This window comes from Mustelus asterias, chromosome 7, assembly GCF_964213995.1.
Source record: "Mustelus asterias chromosome 7, sMusAst1.hap1.1, whole genome shotgun sequence".
Classification (NCBI taxonomy): Eukaryota; Metazoa; Chordata; class Chondrichthyes; order Carcharhiniformes; family Triakidae; genus Mustelus; species Mustelus asterias.
Genome location: NC_135807.1, coordinates 105,262,500 through 105,290,192, shown reverse-complemented (window position 1 = coordinate 105,290,192; position 27,693 = coordinate 105,262,500). Strand labels below are relative to the sequence as shown.

General features: G+C 46.1%; 1 protein-coding gene across 2 annotated transcripts in view; it reads right to left on the bottom strand.

The window, feature by feature from the left end:
• Positions 1-27,693, bottom strand: part of itprid1 (ITPR interacting domain containing 1) — a 282,117-nt gene that overhangs the window by 195,066 nt on the left and 59,358 nt on the right. For both annotated transcript variants that reach the window (XM_078216648.1, XM_078216649.1), the window contains exons 4-5: positions 24,588-24,631; positions 390-443 (exon numbers count right to left, since the gene is read on the bottom strand). In XM_078216648.1, coding sequence (XP_078072774.1) covers positions 390-443; positions 24,588-24,631 — 98 coding nt within the window. The remainder of the gene's footprint in view (positions 1-389; positions 444-24,587; positions 24,632-27,693) is intronic.

Genomic DNA, 27,693 nt, shown 5'->3' with positions numbered 1-27,693 from the left:
TTTTCTCCTTTCACCCTTAACCCATGCCCTCTGGTTTTTTTCTCCCCCAGCCTCAGCGGAAAAAGCCTGCTTGCATTCACTCTATCTATACCCAACAACTTGCCAAAAAATAATTAGTTAAATAATTTCCTATGAAGCAAATGTGGCCTATATAGTACCATTCAGAGGCTCAGGATCCCTCTGCGTGCATCTGCCTACATAGGTGGGTGCAGTCTCCTTGAAAAGACAGAATCAGCTCGCAGAAAATGTTGAAGATATAAGAATATATAGAGCACTTTCCCAATTTGTTTTCACCCATTTTGCCCCAAACCACCAAATTATAGGAAGGGCTGGATGGAGAAGGTGGAAGAACAGCAAGATTTGAGGAGAGAAGAAACATAAACACTCACCTTCTACACCCAGCATCAAGTCATCTTCGATGCTATTCATCCTCCTCCTGATACCTGATGGGCCAAACAAAATAGTTATCGCTATGTCATTGCAAATCCAAATTTTATTCTCAGAAATAGTTCAGATTAAGTGATGCAAACTAAGATAGTAATACAGAAGTCTAGATTCAGCTTTTGGCAATACGAAAATATTATTTTCCACCAATCTATTCATAATGCATTTGTGGGACAGGACATTTTGCAGTCTGACGCAAACTCAGCTTTACTTAAAACTTCATCTCATGATGGGGAATGTGCTTGTGAGCACCACAGGGGAAGCACAGGTCGCAAGTGAGGGATAATTTCACAGTCCTCTGATGTGTTCCTAATGGATGTGTACGGGCAGGAATTCAAAGCCAGAATATTATCAGAATATGGAGTTGCCGGCGTTGGACTGGGGTGAGAATATTATCACTCCCCTTTAAAAAGTGAATGGAAAGCTACACAAAATTCAGTTAATTATTTTCCAATTCAGTCAGGGACTGATGAGAATAAAAACGCTTTTAAGTTTATTTTTAACTTTTGCCCTTCACTTCCTTTGTTTTATTGTGTGAACCACATCTCTTTCCTTGACAATGTTACAGGCCTACTCTCAGATCACTGAGGTCAAGCACTGTAGTTAAATGATTAGACATTTGAACTTTTCTGCCCCACTTATGTCCTTCAGGTTGTATCTTTCAATAAGTTCTGCCATTCTTGGCATTAAAATGGATAAAGAAAATGAGGATATGCTGATGATCAACTTCATAGAGTAGTGAATCTGTATTGATACGAAAGATGAAGTTCAATGAAAAAGGTTGAAATTGAAGGGACAACATAGAAATTCTTAAGTCTAAGATGAACTAGCTGCAATTTTAAGCTGCCATATGTACATAAAGGACTGATGACAGTTTTGGGATTGCAAACCCAGTCAGTGCTAGTTTGCACAGTCCAGTTGTTGATTGGAATGTGTGAAAGATTCTATAATTCACACTCAAATTCCAGTTTGTAAAATAGACAACAGGGATTTTTCTCTGGACATGATGGTAGGAGGGCACTAAGTTTTAAATGTACCAATGAATTTTCATCTGCAGCAGAGCAAACATCAGAAGGGAGATTTCTTTCCACATGTAGCTGCAAACACTGGAATATTGCAAACACAATCACCCAATTATGCTCCTTTGATAAAAATGCAGTATAACTGGACACATTTAGAAGCACCCACTCTAATTTGTCCAGTATTTGCTGTGTCAATGTGCTTCAATGTCCCCTGGGTATTGACCCAAGAAATTCACTGTTCAATACTCCATCCAAGATTCCAGCACCTTTCCTGGATCCTGCTCTGGGCACATCAAAAATATGACAACTGTTAAAACCAGCCTCACGTGAGATTCCCAAAAACGTGTTGATCCAGGCAATTCCCTCAATTTGTCACAGTATGGCTATGATAGACCCAAATCTGTTATCAACCCGGGTAAGGAGGGGTGACTCGTTCCATGCCTTCAATGAACCCACCCTCTGCTGGGAGCAACAAAGGTTTAATCTAACAAGGTTCCTTTCCCTTGGACACCTTTTCCAGACTCAATACTCATTCTTAAAAAGGAGCTCATTTAACCAGGCTTTCTTGAGTTAAGATAAAGTAAGTTTATTAACTACGAGAAAAGTAAAGCAAATGCACCTAGTCATGGTAGAACTCAGAATTGAGTACAATGGTAAGTATATGTTTTTTTAAAAATGTTACATGTAGCAGTCCTCGAGTTGCAAAGAGCAGGTGATGAGCATTGAGGCTGATACGGATTGATTCCAGTAGTTGACTTTTGCTGGTGAATAATTGGTTCTTCGGTTCGGTAGAGAAATTTCAATTTTTTTTTCCAGCTGCAGTCTTTCTGCTGGCAGATCAACTTCCACAGTCAGACAAGCGATTTAGATGATTCTGCAAAAGCTGGCTATTGTGCAGAGGCCCTGTCACACGCACGCATGCACATTATTGAAGGGATCCAAGGCTTTTCCTTTTTTTGAATGGGTTTTTGGGTAATTTCCTTTCAAATTTCTTGTTGGTCATCTAGCATAAGAGGATGAGCTAACAACCAAGGAACAACTCCGGATATTCCAAGCATCACTCACCTGCTCATCATAGTTCAGATCAGGAGCTGAGGATTATAGTTCAATCTCGCCTTGTCTCACCCCTCCCTCGCTTTGCAGGGTGGATTTAAACTAATAAGGCAGGAGTTCGGATCCACAGCAGTAGGTCAGAGGGTACAGAGACTGTGGAGAACTCAGTAAATGGGCCCAGTAAGGCTAAGAGAAATAAAACATGGAGTGTGTACAAAACATGACAGGACAAATGACCTGAGGTGTGTTTGCTTTAACGCAAGGAGTATGACAAGTAAGGCAGATGAACTTAAGCTTGGATTACTACATAGAATTATGATGTTGTGGCAATTACAGAGACTTGGATGAAAGGAGGGCAGGACTGGCAGCTTAGCATTCCAGGATTTAGATGTTTCAGGTGAGATAGAGAGGGTAACAAAAGAGGTGGGAGCGTTGCTTTACTGATTAGGAAGAATGTCACAACTATACAGAGGGAGGACACCTTGCTGGGATCATGCAGCGAGGCCAAATGGGTAGAACTCAGGAACAGGAGCGGTGCAATCACTTTTGGGGTTGTACTACAGACCTCCCAATAGTCAGCGTGAAGTGGAGGAACTGACATGTCAGCAGATTATAGGAAGATGTAAAAACAACAGGGTTGTTGTGATGGGCGATTTTAACTTCTCCAATATAGACTGCGATCCCTTTAATGCCGGGGGCTTGGACAGGGCAGAGTTTGCTCAGTGTGTCCAAGAGTGCTTCTTGAGGCAATATGTAGATTGTCCAACTCGGGAAGGGCCTAACTTAGGCATGGTTCTGGGAAACGAGCACAGACAGGTGATTGATGTCTCAGTGGGGGGCTATTTTGGGAACAGTGATCACAATTCTGTAAGTTTCAAGATACTTGTAGAAAAGGATAGAAGTAATCCCAGAGTGAAAGTACTAAACTGGGGGAAGGTTAATTATGACGGTATTAGGCAGAAGTTAGGGGCATCCTAGGGTAAATCCATATTCGATATGTGGGAGTCTTTTAAAAGTCAGCTGTTAACAATTCAGGACAAGTACGTCCCCGTAAAAATGAAGGATAAAGATGGCAAGATTCGGGAACCCTGGATGACAAAAGAAATTGTGAGCTGAATGAAAAAGGAGGCACACATATTTCAGTAAAGTAAAAATGGACAAGGCTTGAGGAATATAAAGGAAATAGCTTAAACAGGGACTTAGGAGGGCTAAAAGGGGCCATGAAATACCGTTGGCAGGCAGGATTAAGGAGAATCCCAAGGTTTTTTATGCGTATACAAGGAGGAAGAGGGTAGCTAAGGAATGGACACTTAAGGACAGTGGAGGGAATTTGTGTGTAGAGCCAGATGAGGTGGGTGAGGTCCTTAATGAGTACTTTGCATCAGTATTCAGAAAGGAGAAGGATGTGGTGGATGGTGAGTGTAGAAAGGATGTTGACATTCTAGGACATGTTGAGATAAAAAGGGAGGAGGTATTGGAGGTTTTTAAAAACATTGAGATGGACAGGTCTCCAGGGCCAGATAGGATCTATCCCAGAATACTGAGAGAGTCGAGGGATGAAGTTGCTGAGGCCTTCGCCAAAATCTTTATATCCTCTTTAGCCACGGGCGAGGTACCAGAGGTTTGGAGAGTAGCTAACATTATTCCTCTGTTTAAGAAGGACAGAAGAGACAATTCAGGAAATTACAGGCCTGTGAGCCTTACATCAGTAGTGGGAAAATTCTTGGAGAAGATTCTTAGGGACAGGATGTACTCGCATCTGGAAGAGAATCGGCTTATTGGCGATAGGCAGCACGGTTTTGTGAAGGGGAGGTCGTCTCACACAAACTTCACTGAGTTTTTTCAGGGAGTGACAAAAAAAGGGCAGGGCAGTGGATGTTGTATACAAGGCCTTTGATAAAGTTCCTCATAGTAGGCTGATACAGAAGGTGAAGTCATATGGGATCTGAGGTGAGCTGGTAAAATGGATACAAAGCAAAGTAGCAGTGGAAGGGTACTTTTCTAACTGTAGGTCTGTGACAAGCGGTGTTCCACAAGGATCAATGCTGGGGCCTCTGTTGTTTGTAATATATATATATATAAATGATTTGGAGGAAAATGTAGGTGGTCTGATTAGTAAATTTGCAGACGATACAAAAATTGGAGTGGCGGATAGTGAGGAGTGTCAGAAGATAAAGCAGAATATAAATCGGTTGGAGACCTGGGTCAAAAGAAGGCAGATGGAATAACCCAGACAAATGTGAGGTGATGCGATTTGGAAGGTCCACTGCAGAAGAAAAGTATACAGTAAATAGTAGAGCCCTTAAAAATATTAGCATACAGAGGGATCTCGGCGTGCAGATCCACAGTTCCCTGAAGGTGGCAACTCAGGTGGACAAGGTGGTCAAGAAGGCATATGGCATGCTGGCTTTCATTGGCGGGGAGTTGAGTATAGGAATGGAAAATCATGTTGCAGCTTATAAGACTTTGGTTAGGCTGCAGTTGGAGTATTGTGTACCACTCTAGTTGTCACACTACTGTGGGCGGCATGGTGCACAGTGCTCAGCACTGCGGCCTCACAGCACCAGGGAACCAAGTTCGATTCCCGGCTTGGGGACTGTCTGTGTGGAGTTTGCACGTTCTCCCTGTGTCGGCATGGGTTTCCTCCGGTTTCCTTCCACAGTCTGAAAGACGTGCTAGTTAGGTGCATTGACCTGAACAGGCACCAGAATGTGGCGACTAGGGGAATTTCCCAGTAACTTCATTGCAGTGTTAATGTAAACCTTACTTGTGACTAATAAATTAACTTTAACTTTACTGGAAGGAAGTTGATGCATTGGAAAGGGTGCAGAAGAGATTTACCAGGATGTTGGCTGGTTTGGAGGATGTGGGCTATGAAGAAAGGTTGAACAAACATGGATTGTTTTCATTAGAGCATCAGAGGTTGAGAGGGGACCTGATCAAGGTTTACAAGATTATGACAGGTTTGGATAGAGCCTTTTCCCCAGGGTCGAAGGGTCAATTACTCAGGGGCATAGATTGAAAGTGAGAGGGGGGAAGTTTAAGAGATGTAAGGGGCAAGTTTTTCCACACAGAGGGTGGTGAATGCCTGGAATGTGCTGCCGGAGGTGGTAGTGGAAACAGATTCTACAACAATGTTCAAGAGGCATTTAGATAGATACATGAATAGGCAGGAAATTGGAGGGATATGGACCATGTAGAGGCAAGAAACTATTAGAGAGCCATCTGTGTCGGCACAGATTTGGTGGGCCAAAGGGCCTGTACTGTTCTTTATTCTTGTTGTCTCCACACTAACTTTGTCCTGGGTTTCCACCATATAAGACAACAACCTTGTCTTGGCTACAATCACGGCTGGAACCCACTTCTCCCCCAAAGCGTAGTTTCTGGCCAGTATCAAATTGCCCTTCTGAAACACCCTCAGCTTGGCATATTCAGCTCAATGATCCATCTGCACCTCTTGGTTTCTTTCCACCATTCGCCTAGTCTCATCAGGCCTCAAAAAAAATCAAAAGTTATCCTCAACTGTCTCCCAAACGTCAACATCGTTGGAAAGCATGGGTGTCTATGTACACGTTCAAAAACTGATTCAATCTTCAGATCACACCTAACGTGTCTGAAGAGATGGTTTGAGGGGGAGGGCTTCAGATTCCTGGACATTGGGACCAATTCTAGGAGAAGGTGGGAACCAGTACAAACTGAACAGGTTACACCTGGACCAGGACCAGGACTAATGTCCTAGGGGGAGTATTTGCTGGAGTGATTGGGGTTTAAAGTGGCATGGGGATGGAAACCTCTGCAAGGAGTCAGTGGAGGGGGAAACAAGGATAAGAACAAATAATGGTTTCTGTCTTTTCTTATTTCCCTTTCCAAGTGTGAATGGACTGAACAAAGAATGTTGAAAAGACATGTCAGTTTATCCACTTTGGTATTGCCAGATTGGATCTGGTGAGGGAACCAACATGAGGGAGAAACATACTTGACCTCATCCTTACCAATCTGCATCTGTCCACAAAAGTAAGAGTGACAAGTAAGAGTGACCAACGCACAGTCCTTGTGGAGACAAAGTCCCCACCTTCACATTGAGAATAACCTCCATCATGTTGCGTGGCACTATCACCATACTAAATGGGACAGATTTTGAACAGATCTAGCAACTCAAGACTGGGCATCCAAGAGGCGCTGTAGGCCATCAACAGCAGCGGAAATGTACCCCAGCACAATCTGCAACCTCATGGCTTAGCATATCCCCAACTCAACCATTACCATCAAGACAGGAAATCAACCCTGGTTCAATGGACAGTGCATACGCTAAAAGATTTTTAAAAATGGAGTGTGCAGGAGCGCTTGCCAGGAGCAGCACCAAACCTATCTAAAAATAGGATGTCAACCTGGTGAAGCTACCAAACAGGACTACTCGCTTACCAAACAGCATAAACAGCAAGTGATACACAGATCTAAGCGAGCACGCAATCAACAGATCTAATCTAAGCTCTGCAGTCCTGCCACATCCAGTCATAAATAGTGGTGGACAATTAAACAACTCATTGGAGGAGGAGGCGACTCCACAAACATCTCAGAGGCGGAGGAGCCCCTCAGCACATCAGTGCAAAAGATAAGGCTGAAACATTCATAGCAATCTTCAGCCAGAAGGGCCGAGTGGATGATCCATCTTGGCCTCCTCCAGTGGTCTGGAGCATCTCAGATACCAGTCTCCAGCCAACTCAATTCACTCAATGTGATACCAAGGAACGGTCGGAGACACTGGACACTGCAAAGGCAATGGGTCCTGATAACATCCCGGCAATAGTACTGAAGGCTTGTGCTCCAGGACCTGCTGCTCCCTAAGCCAAGCTCTTCCAATACAGTTACAACATTGGCATCTACCCTTTCAAAAGTGTGTTACCGAGGGTTCAGGGTAAGCACATTCCTTTCAGAGTGAAGAGCAAGACTGGAAGAAGTAGGAAACCCTGGATGATGGATGACTCGGGATATTGAGGCTCTGGTCAAGAAGAAGAAGGAAGCACATGACATGCATAGATAGCTGGGATCAAACTGGATATCTTAAAGAGTATTGAGGGTGTAGGAGTAGAGTTAAGAGAGAAATCAGGTGGTCAGAAAGGGGACACAAGATTGCTTTGGCAGATAAGGCAAAGGAGAATCCAAAGAGATTCTACAAATACATAAAGGGCAAAAGAGTAACTAGGGAGAGTGTAGGGCCTCTTAAGGATCAACAAGGTCATCTATGTGCGGATCCACAAGAGATCCACAAGGAGGCCAAGATGGATCATCCACTTGGCCCTTCTGGGGCGGCACGGTAGCACAGTGGTTAGCACTGCTGCTTCACAGCTCCAGGGTCCCGGGTTCGATTCCCGGCTCGGGTCACTGTCTGTGTGGAGTTTGCACATTCTCCTCGTGTCTGCGTGGGTTTCCTCCGGGTGCTCCGGTTTCCTCCCACAGTCCAAAGATGTGCAGGTTAGGTTGATTGGCCAGGTTAAAAATTGCCCCTTAGAGTCCTGAGATGCGTAGGTTAGTGGGATTAGCGGGTAAATATGTGGGGGTAGGGCCTGGGTGGGATTGTGCTCGGTGCAGACTCGATGGGCCGAATGGCCTCCTTCTGCACTGTCTGAGATCCTAAATGAATATCTCTCATCATTATTTACTGTTGAAAAAGGCATGGATGTTAGGGAACTTGGGGAAATGTTGTGCGGGTTAAAAATTGCCCCTTCGAGTCCTGTGTAGGTTAGAGGGATTAGCGGGTAAATATATATGTGGGGGTAGGGCCTGGGTGGGATTGTGGTCGGTGCAGACTCGATGGGCCGAATGGCCTCCTTCTGCACTGTAGGGTTTCTATGATTTCTATGAAATAAATAGTGATGTCTTGAGGAGTGTACATATTACAGAGAAGGAGGTACTAGAAGTCTTAAAGCGCATCAAGGTAGATAAATCCCCGGGACCTGATGAAGTGTATCCCAGGATGTTGTGGGAGGCTAAGGAGGAAATTGCGGGTCCCCTCGCATAGATATTTGAATCATCAATAGTTACAGGTGAGTGCCTGAAGATTGGAGGGTGACAAACGTTATGCCTTTGTTTAAGAAGAGCTGCAGGGAAAAGCCTGGAACTACAGGCCGATGAGCCTGACCTCTGTAGTGGGTAAGTTGTTAGAAGGTATTCCAAGAGACAGGATCTACAGTCATTTAGAGAGGCAAGGAATAATTAGGGATAGTCAGCATGGCTTTGTGAGTGGAAAATCATGTCTCTCAGATTTGAGTTTTTTGAAGGGGGTAACCAAGAAGGTAGATGAGGGCAGTGTAGTTGACGTTGTCTACATGGACTTTAGCAAGGCCTTTGACAAGATACCGCATGGTAGGTTGTTGCATAAGGTTAAATCTCACAGGATGCAGGATGAAGAAGCCAAATGGATACAAAATTGGCTTGATGTAGAGGGGTGTTTTTCAAACTGGATGCCTGTGACTAGCGGTGTGCCTCAGGGATCGGTGCCGGGTCCAGTGTTATTTGTCATTTATATTAATGATTTGGATGAGAATTTAGGAGGCATGGTTAGTAAGTTTGCAGATGACACCAAGATTGGTGGCATAGTGGACAGTGAAGAAGGTTATCAAGGATTGCAACGGGATCCTGATCAATCGGGCCAGTGGGCTGATGAATGGCAGATGGAGTTTAATTTAGATAAATGCGAGGTAACGCATTTTGGCAGATCGAACCAGGGCAGGACTTACTCAGTTAATGGTAGTGTGTTGGGGAGAGTTATAGAACAAAGAGATCTAGGGGTACATGTTCATAGCTCCTTGAAATTGGAGTCACAGGTGGACAGGATGGTGAAGAAGGCATTCGTCATGCTTGGTTTCATTGGTCAGAACATTGAATACAGGAATTGGAATGTCTTGTTGAAGTTGTACAAGACATTGGTAAGGCCACACTTGGAATACTGTGTACAGTTCTGGTCACCCGATTATAGAAAGGATATTATTAAACCAGAAAGAATGCAGAAATGATTTACTAGGATGCGACCGGGACTTGATTGTTTGAGTTATAAGGAGAGGCTGGATAGGCTGGGACTTTTTTCACTGGAGCGAAGCAGACTTAGGAGTGATCTTATAGAGGTCTATAAAAGTATGAGGGGCATTGATAGTCAATATCTTTTCCCAAAGGTAGGGGAGTCTAAAACTAGAGGGCATGGGTGAGAGGAGACTTGGAAGACTTCCCACTTGGAAATAACTGGATGTATTAGCGAGAGCCAACATGGTTTTGTGAAGGGGTGGTCGTGCCTCACTAACTTGATTGAGTTTTTCGAGGAAATGACAAAGATGATTGATGAGGGTAGGACAGTGGATGTTGTCTACATGGACTTCAGTAAGGACTTTGACAAGGTCCCTCATGGCAGACTGGTGCAGAAGGTGAAGTTGTATGGGATTAGAGGTGAGCTGTCAAGGTGGATACAGAACTGGCTCAGTCATAGAACACAGTAAGAGTTTTAACAACACCAGGTTAAAGTCCAATAGGTTTATTTGGTAGCAAATACCATTAGCTTTCGGTATTTGCTACCAAATAAACCTGTTGGACTTTAACCTGGTGTTGTTGAAACTCTTACTGTATTTACCCCAGTCCAACGCCGGCATCTCCACATCTTGGCCATAGAAGACAGAGGGTAGCAGTGAATGGAGGGCTGTGACAAGTGGTGTTCCTCAGGGATCAGTGCTGGGACCTTTGCTGTTTGTAATATATATAAATGACTTGGAGGAAAATGTAACTGGTTTGATTAGTAAGTCTGCGGACGACACAAAGGCTGGTGGATTTGCAGATAGCAATGAGGACCATCAGAGGATAGGAGACTTGGGCGGAGAGATGGCAAATGGAACTTAATCCGGACAAATGTGAGGCAATGTATTTTGGAAGGTCTAATACAGATAGGAAATATACAGTAAATGGCAGAACCCTTAAGAGTATCGATAGGCAAAGGGATCTGGGTGTACAGGTACACAGGTCACTGAAAATGGCAATGCAGGTGGAGAAGGTAGTCAAGAAGGCACATAGCATGCTTGCCTTCATCGGCCGGGGCATTGAGTTTAAAAATTGGCAAGTCATGTTGCAGCTTTATAGAACCTTAGTTAGGCCACACTGGGAATATAGCGTTCAATTCTGGTTGCCACACTACCAGAAAGATGTGAAGGCTTTGAAGAGGATACAGAAAAGATTACCAGGATGTTGCCTGGTATGGAGGGCATTAGCTTGGAGGAGAGGTTGGAGAAACTGGTTTGTTCTCACTGGAACAATAGGGGTTGAGGGGCGACCTGATAGAAGTCTACAAGATTATGAGGAGCAGGGACAGAGTGGATAGTCAGAAGCCTTTTCCCAAGGTGGAAGAATCAATTACTAGGGGGCACAGGTTTAAGGTGCAAGGGGCAAGGTTTAAAGGAGATGTACGAGGCAAGTTTTTTTACACAGAGGGTGGTGGTTGCCTGGAACTCACGGCCGGGGGAGGTAGTGGAAGCAGATATGATAGTGACTCTTAAGGGGTGTCTTTGACAAATACATGAACAGGATGGGAATAGAGGGATACGGTCCCCGGAACGGTAGAGGGTTTTAGTTCAGTCGGGCAGCATGCTCAGTGCAGGCTTGGAGGGCCAAAGGGCCTATTCCTGTGCCGTAATTTTCTTTGTTCTTTGAGAGAGATACGAAAGGGTCCATTGGGACAGTTTTTTCACACAGAGGATGGTGAGTGTCTGGAACGAGCTGCCAGAGGCAATGGTAGAGGCAGGTACAATTTTGTCTTTTAAAAAGCATTTGGACAGTTACATGGGTAAGATTGGTGTAGAGGGATATGGGCCAAACACGGGCAATTGGGACTAGTCCAAAGATGTGCGGGTTAGGTTGATTGGCCAGGTTAAAAATTGCCCCTTAGAGTCCTGGGATGTGTAGGTTAGAGGGATTAGCGGGTAAATATGTGGGGGTAGGGCCTGGGTGGGATTGTGGTCGGTGCAGACCCGATGGGCCGAATGGCCTCCTTCTGCACTGTAGGGTTTCTATGATTTCTATGATGAGCTTAGTGGTTAAAAAAAGGGCGGCATGAACAAATTGGACTGACGGGCCTGTTTCCATGCTGTAAACCTCTATGTAAGAAGTCTCACAACATTAGGTTAAAATCCAACAGGTTTATTTGGTATCACCAGCTTTCGGAGCACCAAAAGTGACACCAAATAAACCTGTTGGATTTCAACCTGGTATTGTGAGACTTCTTACTGTGCCCACCTCAGTCCAAAACCAGCATCTCCACATCATGGCTACCACTGACACCACAAACTGCCGGCTCAAAGTGGAGAGGATCTCCAAGAAGATCACGTATGTTGACACAGACATCACTGTTTCTACAAAGATGCAAGAAAGTAGACAAGAAAGTGATACCAAATAAACCTGTTGGACTTCAACCTGGTGTTGTGAGGCTTCTTACTGTGCCCACCTGTTTACTGTGTAAACCTCTATGACTTCTACCTGACAAATATAGAAAATTGCCCAGGTATGTTCTGTACACAAAAAACAGGACAAATCCAACCTGGTCAATTACTGCCCCATCAGTCTACTCTCGCTCATCAGTAAAGTGATGGAACAGCTATCAACAATGCTATCAAACAGCACTTGCTCAGCAATAACCTGCTCAGTGACGCTCAGTTTGTGTTTCACCAGGGTCACTCAGCTCCTGACCTCATTACAGCCTTGGTTCAAATATGGACAAAAGTGCTGAATTCCAGAGGTGAGGTGAGAGTGACAGTCATTAACATCAAGGCTCATTCGACTGAGTGTGGCATCAAGGAGCCCAAGCAAAACTGGAATCAATGGGTATTAGGGGGCAAACTCTCCACTGGTTGGAGTCATACCTGGCACATAGGAAGATGGTTGTGACTGTGGGGGGGGTCAGTCATCTCAGCTCCAGGACATCTCTGTAGGAGTCCCTCAGGGTAGTGACCTAGGCTCAACCATCTTCAGCTGCTTCATCAATGACCTTCCCTCTGTCGTAGGGTCAGAAGTGGGGATGCTTGCTGATGATTGCCCAATGATTGCACCTTAAACCTGTGCTACGAGAGGACACAGGTTTAAGGTGCTGGGGGGTAGGTACAGGGGGGATGTCAGGGGTAAGTTTTTCACTCAGAGGGTGGTGGGTGAGTGGAATCGGCTGACGTCGGTGGTGGTGGAGGCAAACTCGTTGGGGTCTTTTAAGAGACTTCTGGATGAGTACATGGGATTTAATGGGATTGAGGGCTATAGATAGGCCTAGAGGTGGGGATGTGATCGGCGCAACTTGTGGGCCGAAGGGCCTGTTTGTGCTGTGACTTTCTATGTTCTATGTTCTATGTTCAGCACTAGTCTGACTCCTCAGATACTGAAGAAGTCCATTTCAAATGCAAGATCTGGACAATATCCAGGCTTGGACTGACAAGTGGCAAGCAATTTTCGTGCCATACAAATGCCAGGCAATGACCATCACGAATAAGAGACACTCTAATCACCGCCTCTTGACATTCAAAGGTGTTACGTGTTACCATCACTGAATCCCCCACTATCAATATTCTTTGACCAAGTCAACTGGGCTCACCACATAAACACAGTGGCTACAAGAGCAGGTCAGAAGCTAGGAATACAGTGGCGAGTGACTCACCTCCTGACCCTCCAAAGCCTACCCACCATCTACAAGGCACAAGTCAGGGATGTGATGGAATACTCCCCACTTGCCTGGATGGGTGCAGCTCCAACAACAAGCAAGGAGCTTGACCCCATTCAGGACAAAGCAGCCTGCTTGATTGGCGCCACATCGACAAACATCCACTTCCTCCACCACCAACACTCAGTAACAGCAGTGTCTACTATCTACAAGATGCACTGCCGAAATTAACCAAAGATCCTTAGACAGCAACTTCCAAACCCATGAGCACTTCCATCTAGAAGGACAAGGGCTGTAGATACATGGCAACACCACCACTGGCAAGTTCCCCTCCAAACCACTCATCATTCTGATTTGGAAAGATACCGCCGTTCCTTCACAGTCGCTGGGTCAAAATCCTGGAATTCCCTCCCGAACATCATTGTGGGTCAACCCACAGCACGTAGGCTGCAGTGGTTCAAGAGGCAGTTCACCACCACTTTCTCAAGGGATAGGGATGGGCAATAAATGCTGGTCAGCCAGTGACGCCCATGTCCCATGAATGATTAAAAAAAGGAAACAAATTCTTGACCACCAGACCCCAAATTGTTAACTCTCTGTGGGAAAAATGTTGCCACGATGAGCTACCAATTCGGTTCCAATTTCCTGATTCCCAATTTGTTACAAACCAGCCCCAGGTTCCCCAAAAGTTATTCATCTGGATGGGACTCTTTGATTTGTTACCGTCTGGCTGGGATATCCCCAAATCTGTTACGCACCTGGGTGAGGATGGATGATTTGTTCCGTGTCTTTATTCAACTCAACAAATGGAATCTTGGCATTTGTTGCTCAAGGAAAAGAATATAAAATAGTGAAGTTTTGTTGCTACTGTACAAAGCATTAGTGAGACCCCACTTAGAATATTGTGTACAGTTTTAGTCCCCCCAGAGGAGGGATGTAGCTGCATCAGAGGAGATTCACTAGATTGATTCCAGAGATGACAGATTTGTCTTTTGAAGAGAGATTTGGCCCTGGAGTTTAGAAGAATGAGGGGAGATCTAATTGAGGTGTACAAGATGATATGGGGGGTTGACAAAGTAGATGTGGAGCGAATGTGGAAATCACTACCCCTGGGAATTTAAGTAAATTTGAGGAGATGGACAGATTTTTAATTAGTAAGGGTTTGAAGGACTATGGTGAACAGGCAGGTAAGTGGAGTTGAGGGCTAGATGAGTTCAGCCATGATTGTACTAAATGGCAGAGCAGGCTCAAGGGGATGAATTGCCTACTCCTGCTCCCAGTTCCAATGGTTCTTATGAAAGTTCCCTTTCCTATGTATACCTTTTCCAGACTTAATACGTATGTTTAAAAAGGAGCCAATTAATCCAGGCTTTCTTGAGTTAAGATAGAGTTAAGTTTATTAACTACAAGTAATCTAAGGAGAAATTTCATTTCTATGAAATAGTAAAACAAAAGCAGTTTTAGTCATGTGGATTAGGGTGGCACAGAGGTTAGGCTGTTGCCTCACAGTGCCAGGGACCCGGGTTCGATTCCTGGCTTGGGACACTGTCTGTGTGGAGTTTACACATTCTCCCCATGTCTGCGTGGGTTTCCTCCGGGTGCTCCAGTTTTCTCCCATAGTCCAAAGATGTGCGGGTTAGGTGCATTGGCCTTGCTGAATTGCCTCTTCGTGCCGGGGGACCAGCAAGAGGTTATGGGGACAGGGCCTGAGTGGGATTGTGGTCAGTGCAGACTCGATGGGTCAAATGGCCTCCTTCTGCACTGTAGAATTCTGTAAAACGGTGAGTAAATACTTTTTAAAATGTTATACGGAGGAGTCCTTGAGCTGTCAACATTAGTTAATGAGCGTTGAGGCTGATACATGTGATTTCTAGCAGTTGACTTCTGCTGGTAAATAGTCGGTTCAGGTATTCTGTGGAGGGTGACCAGTCAAACGTCCACATTCACACAGCGAGGGTGACCAGATAAAGCTGCACATTCACACAGGGAGCTGACCAGAAAACTTCCACATTCACATAGCGAGGTGGCCAGATAAACCTCCATATTCACAGAGCGAGGGTGACCATTTAACCTCTCCATTCACACAGTGAGGGTGACCAGATAAAGCTCCACATTGACACAGTGGGATGACCAGATAAACCTCCACATGCACACGGCAAGGGTAACCGGATGAACGGGTGGCACGGTAGCACAGTGGTTAGCACTGCTGCTTCACAGCTCCAAGGACCTGGGTTCGATTCCTGGCTTGGGTCACTGTCTGTGTGGAGTTTGCACATTCTTCTCATGTCTGCGTGGGTTTCCTCCGGGTGCTCCGGTTTCCTCCCACAGTCCAAAGATGTGTGGGTTAGGTTGATTGGCCATGCTAAAATTGCCCCTTAGTGTCCTGGGATGCGTAGATTAGAGGGATTAGTGGGTAAAATATGTAGGGATATGGGGGTAGGGCCTGGGTGGGATTGTGGTCGGTGCAGACTCGATGGGCCGAATGGCCTCTTTCTGTACTGTAGGGTTTCTATGGTTTCTATGAACCTCCAGATTCACACATCCAGATGACCAGATAAACCTCCACCTTCACACAGCGAGGGTGACCACGAAACCTCCACATTCACAGTGAGTTGATCAAAAGAATCTCCACATTCACACAGCAAGAGTGACCAGATTAACCTGCACATTCACACAGCAAGGGTCGTCAGTTAAGCCTCCACTTCACACAGCGGCTGTGACCAGATAAAGCTGCAAATTCACACAGTGGGCTAAGCAAAAAACACCCACATTCACACAGCGAGGAGACCAGATAAGCCTCAACATTCACAGAGCAAGGGTGACCATTTAACCTCCACATTTAGGCAGCGAGGGTGACCATTTAACCTTCACTTTTACATAGCGAAGGCGACCAGATAAACCTCCATATTCACGCAGGGAGTTGACCAGAAATATCTCTACATTTACACAGTGAGGTGATCAGATAAACATCCACATTCACACAGCGAGGGTGACCAGATTAACCTTCAAATTCACACAGCAAGAATGACCAGATAAACCTAATCATTCACACAGCGAGCTGACCAAAATACGTCCACATTCACAAAGCGAAGTGACCAGATAAACCTCCATATTCACACAGCGAGGGTGACTGTGGTGAACCATAGCTGGTTACCACTATGAGTACTGAACCATAGATGGTCAGCACTATGAGTACTTGTAGATATGTTACTGTTGTCATTGTTGGGGTTAGGGTTGGGCTGTTCTACCTGTTGATATTGTTCTGTGGTACACTCCAGTTGGCTCCGCCTACCTGGAGGAGTATAAAGGTCACTGCACTGCCTGGTGACCCTTTAGTCTGGGATTGTATTGTATATAGTGTGCTCCATTCTTGTTAGTAATAAAAGCCTTTATTTCCCGGGTATGATCTAGCCTCCCGAGTGATTTAATCGTGCATCAGTGACCACATAAACTTCCGCGTTCACACAGCGATGGCGACTATTTAACCTCCACATTCACACAGCAATGGTGACCAGATAAATCTCCACATTCACAGACCGAGGGTGACCAGTTTAACCTTCACATGCACACAGTGAGGGTAAACCTCACTGATAAACCTCCATTCACACAGCGAGGCCGATGAGATAAATGTCCACATTCACACAGCGACTGTGACCAGATAAAGCTGCAAATTCACACAGCAAGCTGACCAAAAAACGTCCACATTCACACAGCGAGGTGACCAGATAAACCTCCACAATCACACAGCGAGGGTGACCAGATAAAGCTCCACATTCACACAGCGAGGTGACCAGATAAACCTCCACAATCACACAGCGAGGGTGACCAGATAAAGCTCCACAATCACACAGCGAGGGTGACCAGATAAACCTCCACAATCACACAGCGAGGGTGACCAGATAAACCTCCACAATCACACAGCGAGGGTGACCAGATAAACCTCCACAATCACACAGCGAGGGTGACCAGATAAACCTCCACAATCACACAGCGAGGGTGACCAGATAAACCTCCACAATCACACAGCGAGGGTGACCAGATAAAGCTCCACAATCACACAGCGAGGGTGACCAGATAAACCTCCACAATCACACAGCGAGGGTGACCAGATAAACCTCCACAATCACACAGCGAGGGTGACCAGATAAAGCTCCACAATCACACAGCGAGGGTGACCAGATAAACCTCCACAATCACACAGCGAGGGTGACCAGATAAAGCTCCACAATCACACAGCGAGGGTGAAACCTCCACATACACAGAGTGAGGTGACCAGTTAAAAATCGACATTCACAGACTGAGGGTGACCAGATAAACTGCCAGATTCACACAGCGAGAGTGACCATTTATTCTCAACATTCACACAGCGAGAGTGACCATTTATTCTCAACATTCACACAGCGAGAGTGACCATTTATTCTCAACATTCACACAGCGAGAGTGACCATTTATTCTCAACATTCACACAGCGAGGTCGACCAGATAAATCTCCACACTCACATAGCGAATGTGACCAGATAAACGTCCACATTCACACAGCGAGTGTCATAAGATGATCCACCACATTCACAGAGTGAGGGTGACGAGATTAACCATCACATTCACACATCAAGGTGAAAAGATAAACCTCCATATTCACACAGCGAGGGTGACCAGATAGTCCTCGACATTCTCACAGCGAGGATGACCAGATACCCTGCATATTCCCACAGCGAGTTGACCAAAAAACATCCACATTCACACAGCGAGGGTGACCAGATAAACCTCCACATTCTCACAGCGAGGGTGACCAGATAAACCTCCACATTCACAGAGCAAGGATAACAAGATAAAGCTTCATATTCACACAGCGAGGGTGACCAGATAAATGGCCATATTCACACAGCAAGGTGACTAGATACATTTCCAGATTTACACATCGAGGTGATCAATGCTCCACATTCACAGGGCGAGTGTGACCATTTAACCTCCACATTCACACAGCGAGGGTGACCAGGTAAACTGCCACATTCACACAGCGAGGGTGGGCAGATAAACATCCACATTCACACAGCGAGCGACCAAAAGTTGTCCACATTCAGACAGCGAGTTGACCAGATAAACCTGCACATTCACAGAGCAAGGATAACAAGATAAACCTCCACATTCACACAGCGAGGGTGACCAGATAAACCTCCACATTCACACAGCGAGGGTGACCAGATAAACCTCCACATTCATACAACGAGCTGACCAAAAAAAGTCCACATTCAGACAGCGAGTTGACCAGACAAACCTGCACATTCACACAGCGAGGGTGTCCAAATTAACCTTCACATTCACACAGAGTGACTAGATTTACCTGCACATTCACAAGTGAGGGTGACCAGATAAACCTCCACATTCACACATCAAGGTGACTAGATAAATTTCCAGGTTTACATATCGAGGTGACCAAAGCTCCACATTCACAGGGCGAGTGTGACCATTTAACCTCCACATTCACACAGCGAGGGTGACCTGGTAAACTGCCACATTCACACAGTGAGGGTGGGCAGATAAACATCCACATTCACACAGCGAGCGACCAAAAGATGTCCACATTCAGACAGCGAGTTGACCAGAGAAAACCTGCACATTCACAGAACAAGGGTGACAAAATAAACCTCTAGATTCACACATCGAGATGACCAGATAACTCTGCAGTTTCACACAGCGAGGGTGATGCGCGATTAAATCACTCGGGAGGCTAGATTGTACCCGGGAAATAAAGGCTTTTATTACTAACAAGAATGGAGCACACTATATACAATACAATCCCAGACTAAAGGGTCACCAGGCAGTGCAGTGACCTTTATACTTCCCCAGGTAGGCGGAGCCAACTGGAGTGTACCACAGAACAATATCAACAGGTAGAACAGCCCAACCCTAACCCCAACAGTGACAACAGTAACATATCTACAAACACCCATAGTGCTGACCATCCATGGCTCAGCACTCATAGTGGTAACCAACTATGGTTCACCACATTCACCCCTCCTTTAAAAGCAAAGGCCGGCGGGGCAAAAAAAAAACAGAACTGTTCATATATTCACAAGTTCAGTCGTATTGGAGGACCGCACCGTCTCTGCGACCTCCTCAACACTGGCGGTAACGCCGGTTCTGGTAACTGTGGTGACCTTCTCTCCAAGGCGGTGTCCAGTGACCCCTCCAGTTCCTCACGGACAGGTGGACCACGAGGTGGCGACAATCTGCTGGACTCGAGCACGCCTCGAGGTGGCGACAATCTCCTGGACTCAGGCAAGCTGTACACGGGAGTAAGAGGATTAAGTGGTGGTCCCTATACTGCTCGCGCCGTGACAGGAGGGGAGATAAGGGTCAGGGGGTCCCTAACTAGGGGTGTGGGAGCGACTGGGGTTTCCAAGTCCCCTGTAGGCGCCAGATCTCCAATAGAGACCGTGTCCTCTCGCCCGTCAGGATATGCCACATAGGCATATTGAGGGTTGGCGTGGAGGAGATGGACCTGTTCAACCAAAGGGTCGGACTTGCGGGTCCTAACATGCCGCCGCAGGAGGACAGGTCCTGAGTATGTCAACCAAGACGGTAATGAGGTCCCAGAGGAAGACTTCCTAGGGAAGGAAAACATCCTCTCATGTGGAGTAGCGTTGGTTGCCGTACACAGAAGTGAGCGGATGGAATGGAGCGCATCAGAGAGTACCTCTTGCCAACGGGAGACTGGAAGACCTTTAGACCTCAACGCCAGTAAGACAGCCTTCCAGACTGTCGCATTTTCTCGTTCAACCTGTCCGTTACCCCTTGGGTTGTAACTCGTAGTTCTACTTGAGGCAATCCCTTTTGAGAGCAGGTATTGCCTCAAGTCATCACTCATGAATGACGAGCCCCTATCACTGTGGATATAGCTGGGGTAACCAAACAGGGTGAAAAGATCCCGTAATGCTTTGATAACCATGGCAGCGGTCGTATCAGAACAGGGAATGACAAAATGGAATCGTGAGTACTCGTCAATCACATTGAGGAAGTACACGTTCCGATCTGTCGAAGGAAGGGGGCCCTTGAAGTCCACACTCAGTCTTTCAAAAGGGCGAGTGGCCTTAATGAGGTGTGCCCTGTCAGGTCGGTAGAAGTGCGGTTTGCATTCAGCACACACCTGGCAGCTTCGGGTTATGGACCTGACATCCTCCACTGAGTAGGGTAGATTCCGGGCCTTTACGAAATGGAAGAGCCGAGTGACCCCCGGATGGCAGAGATCATTGTGGAGGGCCTGTAATCGATTCTCCTGCACACTTGCACATGTTCCACGCGACAGGGCGTCTGAGGGCTCATTGAGCTTCCCTGGACGGTACATGATATCATAGTTGTAGGTGGAGAGTTTGATTCTCCACCTCAAGATTTTATCATTTTTGATCTCACCCCGTAACGTGTTGTTGAACATGAACGCCACGGACCGCTGGTCCGTGAGCAGGGTGAATCGTTTTCCCGCCAAGTAATGGCGCCAATACCGAACGGCCTCCACAATGGCCTGGGCCTCTTTTTCCACCGCAGAGTGCCGAATTTCAGGGCCTTGGAGGGTGCGAGAGAAAAAGGCGACGGGCCTGCCCGCCTGGTTAAGTGTGGCGGCCAGGGCGAAATCAGATGCATCACTCTCCACCTGAAAGGGGATGGACTCATCAACAGCGTGCATCGTGGTTTTCGCGATGTCGGCTTTTATCCCTTCAAAGGCTAAGCGAGCCTCTGTTGCTAGGGGAAAGGAGGTAGACTTGATGAGCGGACGGGCTTTGTCCGCATAATTGGGAACCTACTGTGCATAGTATGAAAAGAAGCCTAAGCATCTTCTCAGTGCTTTGATGCTAGCGGGCAGAGGAAGTTCAAGGAGGGGACGCATACGGTCTGGATCAGGGCCAAGGACCCTGTTTTCCACCATGTATCCGAGAATTGCTAGGCGGCGCTTGCGAAATACACACTTCTCCCTGTTGTAGGTCAGATTCAGGCGAGACGCAGTGCGTAAAAATCTAAGGAGGTTGGCATCGTGGTCCTGCTGGTCATGGCCGCAGATAGTGGCGTTATCCAGGTACAGGAAGGTAGCCCGCAGCCCGTTCTGGTCCACCATTCGGTCCATTGCACGCTGGAAGACCGAGACCCCATTCGTGACGCCAAAGGGAACCCTTAAAAAGCGATAAAGACGACCATCCGCCTCAAAGGCCGTGTATTTTCAGTCCACTGGGCGAATGGGGAGCTGGTGGTAAACTGACTTCAAGTCAATGGTGGAGAACACCCGGTACTGCGCAATCTGGTTGACCATGTCAGATATGCGCGGGAGAGGATACGCATCCAGCTGCGTATATCTATTCATGGTCTGACTATAGTCTATGACCATCCGGGGTTTGTTTCCAGTTTTAACCACCACTACTTGCGCTCTCCATGGACTAGAGCTAGGTTGGATGATCCCTTCCCTGAGGAGCCGCTGAACTTCAGATCGAATAAAGATCCGATCCTCAGCGCTGTAACGCCTGCTCTTGGTTGCGATGGGCTTGCAGCCTGGCACGAGATTCTCGAATAAAGATGGTGGGGTGATTCTGAGTGTCGAGAGGCTACACATGGAGCGCGCTGGGCAATTTGGAGGCTGCTGTGCTCCCACTGAAAGTGGAGGGAGTGGCCCATCGTACTGCAGGGTTACACTCCTCAGGTGGACCATAAAGTCTAGTCCCAGGAGTATCGGAGCGCAAAGGTGCGGTAACACAATTAGCCTGAAGTTCTCGTAAACTGTGCCCCGCACACGTTAGGTTGACCACGCAGCTCCCTAGCACAGTAACAGACCGGGACCTCGACGCCATCGAAATTGTCTGTCTGACAGTCCGTACTCGGAGACCGCACTGTTTCACGGTGTCAGGGTGAATGAAGCTCTCCGTGCTCCCGCTGTCAAACAAACAATGAATTTGGCGTCCATTTACCTCTATGCCCATCATGGACTTGTCGAGTCTGTGAGGCTTGGCCTGGTCCAGGATGATTGACGCCACCGTTGGGTCTTGGGTGCAACTGCAGGCAGCTGAGATGGTTGATGAAGGTGACCCCTGCTGGTCGTCTGCGGTCGGTGCCGACCAAAATGGCTGCGCCCATGGATCGCACGTGGTCAGTGGCGCTAAAAGTGGCGGCCCCTGCAGGTCGCACGTGTCTTGCGTCTCCGTCGATAGGAATGGCGGCGCTCTGGAATCGCACGTGGTGGAAGACCTCGAAGACGCTGGAGACAAGGAGACAGGCTCTGGAGAATCACACGCCGCGCTGCTATGTTTGGAGAGTGGTTTGGTCCTGCAGACTTTGGCATAATGCCCTTTCTTTCCACACACGGAGCACAATACCGTTCTAGCTGGACATCGCTGCCGAGGGTGTTTCACCAATCCACAGAAGTAACACTGCGGGCCTCCTGGAGCTGCCGCCGTCGTCAGGTCCAAGGTTGGAAACACAATCGCGCAGTTTTGCGGGGCCGCTGAATAAAGTTGAGTCGGTGGCTGTACTTGCCACGATGTTCCCACGTGGTCGGTGGGGTACGTTTTTAGACTTCTGGAGGCCGTTTCCATAGCGTCAGCCAATTCTACTGTCTTAGCTAGGTCTAGATTACCTTGCTATAGCAGCCGAAGGCGAATATACGACGAGCCGATTCCCGCCACGAACGCATCTCGGATCAAGTCGTTCGTATACTGGGCCGCCGACACTGGCTTGCAGTTGCAGGCTCTGGCTAGCTGCTGAAGTTCACACAGGTACTGTTCTGTCGTTTCGCCGGGCTGCCGCCATCGAGTGGCTGGAAGGTGTCGAGCATGGATCTCGTTTGGCGGTTTGTTGTACCGTTTCTTAAGTACTTCGATGGCCCCTATATAGTCTTGGGCATCGCGGATTGATAAGTATACGGTGTCGCTTACCCTCGCGTGGAGGACCCGCAGTCTATCGGCGTCGTTTTGAATGGCTGTTGAGGCATCGATGTAGTCTTGAAAACACTTTAACCAATGGTCGAAAGTGTTCGACGCTCCTGCCGCACGTGGATCTAAAGTAAGCCGCTCGGGTTTCAACATTTGCTCCATGGATTTTTTTCAAAATTTTGTTAGTAATAAAATTGATGCGCGATTAAATCACTCGGGAGGCTAGATTGTACCCGGGAAATAAAGGCTTTTATTACTAACAAGAATGGAGCACACTATATACAATACAATCCCAGACTAAAGGGTCACCAGGCAGTGCAGTGACCTTTATACTTCCCCAGGTAGGCGGAGCCAACTGGAGTGTACCACAGAACAATATCAACAGGTAGAACAGCCCAACCCTAACCCCAACAGTGACAACAGTAACATATCTACAAACACCCATAGTGCTGACCATCCATGGCTCAGCACTCATAGTGGTAACCAACTATGGTTCACCACAGAGGGCGACCAGACAAACAGCCACATTCACACAGCGAGGGTGACCAGATATATTTCCACATTCACAGAGCAAGGATAACAAGATAAACATTCACACAGAGGGTGACCAGCTAAGGCTCTACATTCACACAGCGAGGGTGACCAGATAAAGCTCCACATTCACACAGCGAGGATGACCAGTTAAACTTTCCTTTCATTTTTATTGCTAATTGGGTTTTTGAAACTAGTGTTAAAATATCACCCAAACCCCATTGTAATTTTAGGAATAGTGAAACAAATTGCATCTGTTGTATTGCCTTCTGCCATTTCCAATGAAGCTGGAAAATCTTTGGGCACGTTTTCTAAATAGCTTTTATGGCCAATAAAATGGAGAAACAATTAAAAGTGCATTCTGCTGCAGTGTTATCAATCAGTGGTGTTTGAAAGGCCGCTGTGGTAACACTTTCAATAGTTATCCTTAATGTTGAAAATGAAAGCTTTACGATTGTATTTCTGTACAATTTAGGATAGTCAGTTTCAGCTTCGCTGGCAGGGACGGTGCTGCACCTGGTTTTATTGGTTTCCAATTACGGAGAAGATTTAAAAAAACAACAAACATTGCTCCCAGTTGTTACACAGTGGGTGTAAGTATTTGGTTGTGAACTCTCTCCTGGGGTCAAATTGTCAGCACTAATCTAAGCTAATAAAAGATTACTTGAGCAAGATACAAACTATGAGGTAAATGCCATGCTTTTAGAGGATAGTGTTCATGCATGTAATTTCCTACAATGTGCCAAACTCCTCATTTGACACACAAGTGGAAAATTGACTTAGCAAATGGTATATTTTGGTTCTGGAATGGAAGGCAAATTTAGTTGTGATGAAGTATTAATAATTGCCATTCATATGTGTATAACATGTGCTTGAAATTCATTAAAAGTACCAAAGGCATAAAAAATGTAAAATATTCATGAAACTCAATAATAATTGCTGGTTTGTGGTCATTACCTGTTCTCTGTGGGCTCTGAGGCCTGTGTTCATTTGCATGTAACCTGTAAAGCAACAGGCACATTAGATTCTTGCAAACAGTTGCCACACCCAGTCATTGAGCTTATTCCAGGAACTAAACACAACCTTTGATGCAATAGTTTGAAGGCATTTGTGTGGATAGAGCTCTCAAACATGGAGCAATCAAATTGCAAATTTAACCCTTGGAATGCTGGCAGCTCTGGGGACTTGTGTATCCTGTCGGCTGGACAATTTTGCAACAAAAAAATCAATAGTTGAATTCCCTTCTCACTCTGCTGTCAAAACGATACCAAAAATACAGCGCAAACCTTGGCCCAGAAAATTGCAGGAGAGGTGCAGCTCAGCGAGGGAGGTCAATTGACTTTTTTAGTCCACTTTTGCAATCTTCTTATTTTTGCAGCATAAATTGCAGGGAAATGGTGAAGTCAGCCAGACATCTGGAACATATTGTCTGACAGGTCCAATGATTTATCTTACAGGTCAATTAATTTAAGTAAAGAGAAAGAGACAGAGAATAACAGAATGAACTAGGGGTCAGTTAATTAGAGATGGAAAGAGAAATAGAGAAAAATTTGATTATGAGAAGAGTCAGAAAGAAAAAGAAAATAAATTTTAAGACTCACAATTTTGAAATTTCTAGGGACAATTTACTACCTATGGAGTGAACCACCACAGTTTCTTCATGAGCAGGGTCGAGTTTCACATCGGGATCAAAAATCACAAAGTCTTCCAACATAAAATACTACTAAGTTTCTGTGGTGTGATTTATTCATTCTTGGCACAAAGCCAACAATTTCCAACTGTCTGAGAGATTCATGGTAAAAAATATCCAGCAGTTTGTGATGATACGACTGGTTGTGTATCAAGAGCAAGAAACATACCCCTTGCTTGGCACAAATTGAGTTTCTTATGTAGTAGGAATGACAGGTGCTGTGAATTCACTATTATTTGTCCAGCAATTTTCAGAGCCTTGTTGGTGGGTGTTAGAAGAAATTGTTGTAACAGAATGAAACCAGCTCCAAGGAAAGTGCTGCTGACACACGGGAGAACATGTTCTGATATCCCTTTTACACATAGATTGATTATATCCTTGACTAAACGTGGATTGGAGATTTCCTGCTTCATATACTTGCATATCTCCAGGCAAAGGCAGACTTGCACTTTGAGCTCTCCATCTTTCCGGGACCCCCCATGACATCATGCCTCACCCTCTGGTGACATGGCAGCCTGCCCCAAGTAACGTCAAACTGTAGCCCCAATGATGTCAATGCTCTCCTGACTGTGCCCACCCTCAACTCACACAATGCAAGGCACAAAAATACAGAAAAATACACAAATCACTGCTTAACTGTTTTAATACTTTTTAACTAATGAAAACAAGCCTGTAATTGATGAATTGAAATCCAAGCCTACCCATTGTCAGCATGACAATAGAGATGGTCAATATTGCAATATGTGTCTTGATGCAAGCAAACATGATTTTATTTATTATTAGAACATAGGACAGTACAGCACAGAACAGGCCCTTCGGCCCATGATGTTGTGCCGAGCTTTATCTGAAAACAAGATCAAGCTATCCCACTCCCTATCATCCTGGTGTGCTCCATGTGCCTATCCAATAACCGCTTAAATGTTCCTAAAGTGTCTGACTCCACTATTACTGCAGGCAGTCCATTCCACTCCCCAACCACTCTCTGCGTAAAGAACCTACCTCTGATATCCTTCCTGTATCTCCCACCATGAACCCTATAGTTATGCCCCCTTGTAATAGCTCCATCCACCCGAGGAAATAGTCTTTAAACGTTCACTCTATCTATCCCCTTCATCATTTTATAAACCTCTATTAAGTCTCCCCTCAGCCTCCTCCGCTCCAGAGAGAACAGCCCTAGCTCCCTCAACCTTTCCTCATAAGACCTACCCTCCAAACCAGGCAGCATCCTGGTAAATCTCCTCTGCACTCTTTCCAGCGCTTCCACATCCTTCTTATAGTGAGGTGACCAGAACTGCACACAATATTCCAAATGTGGTCTCACCAAGGTCCTGTACAGTTGCAGCATAACCCCACGGCTCTTAAACTCCAACCCCCTGTAAATAAAAGCTAACACACTATAGGCCTTCTTCACAGCTCTATCCACTTGAGTGGCAACCTTTAGAGATCTGTGGATATGAACCCCAAGATCTCTCTGTTCCTCCACAGTCTTCAGAACCCTACCTTTGACCCTGTAATCCACATTTAAATTGGTCCTACCAAAATGAATCACCTCACATTTATCAGGGTTAAACTCCATTTGCCATTTTTCAGCCCAGCTTTGCATCCTATCTATGTCTCTTTGCAGCCTACAACAGCCCTCCACCTCATCCACTACTCCACCAATCTTGGTGTCATCAGCAAATTTACTGATCCACCCTTCAGCCCCCTCCTCTAAGTCATTAATAAAAATCACAAAGAGCAGAGGACCAAGCATTGATCCCTGCGGCACTCCACTAGCAACCTGCCTCCATTCCGAAAATTTTCCATCCACCACCACCCTCTGTCTTCGATCAGACAGCCAGTTACCTATCCAATCGGCCAACTTTCCCTCTATCCCACACCTCCTCACTTTCATCATAAACCGACCATGGGGGACCTTATCAAATTGAAATAGAGCATTGTTAGAGAGTTTATAAGAATTAGAGGACAGTTTTACACGTGTAGAACAAGAGTAAAAGGTAGAGTTAGAGGGTACGCTAGACACAGCTCACAAGAAGTCGCCATGCTCCAGTACCATCATGTGCTAATATGGGACTGGCCAATGAGCAACAAGATGAGAAATCAGCTGACGATATGACTCCAGCACAGCACAGGCCAGTGCAGGACAGAATGAGCCAGAAAAAGTCCAGAGCAGGAGCAAATACTCCAATGAAGTGGCGTGTCCAGTCCAAGTCCAATATAGGTGGCAACTGCCTGGGCAGGAGTCCATTCTTTGTCAAGAAGAGACCTTGTGAAGGCCAGTAGTGAAAGCGATGGGGAATGGCAGTTACTCTCCAGTTATAACTGTCTGCACATGACCTCCAGTCATTATATCAGACCAGCATATGTTCTCTT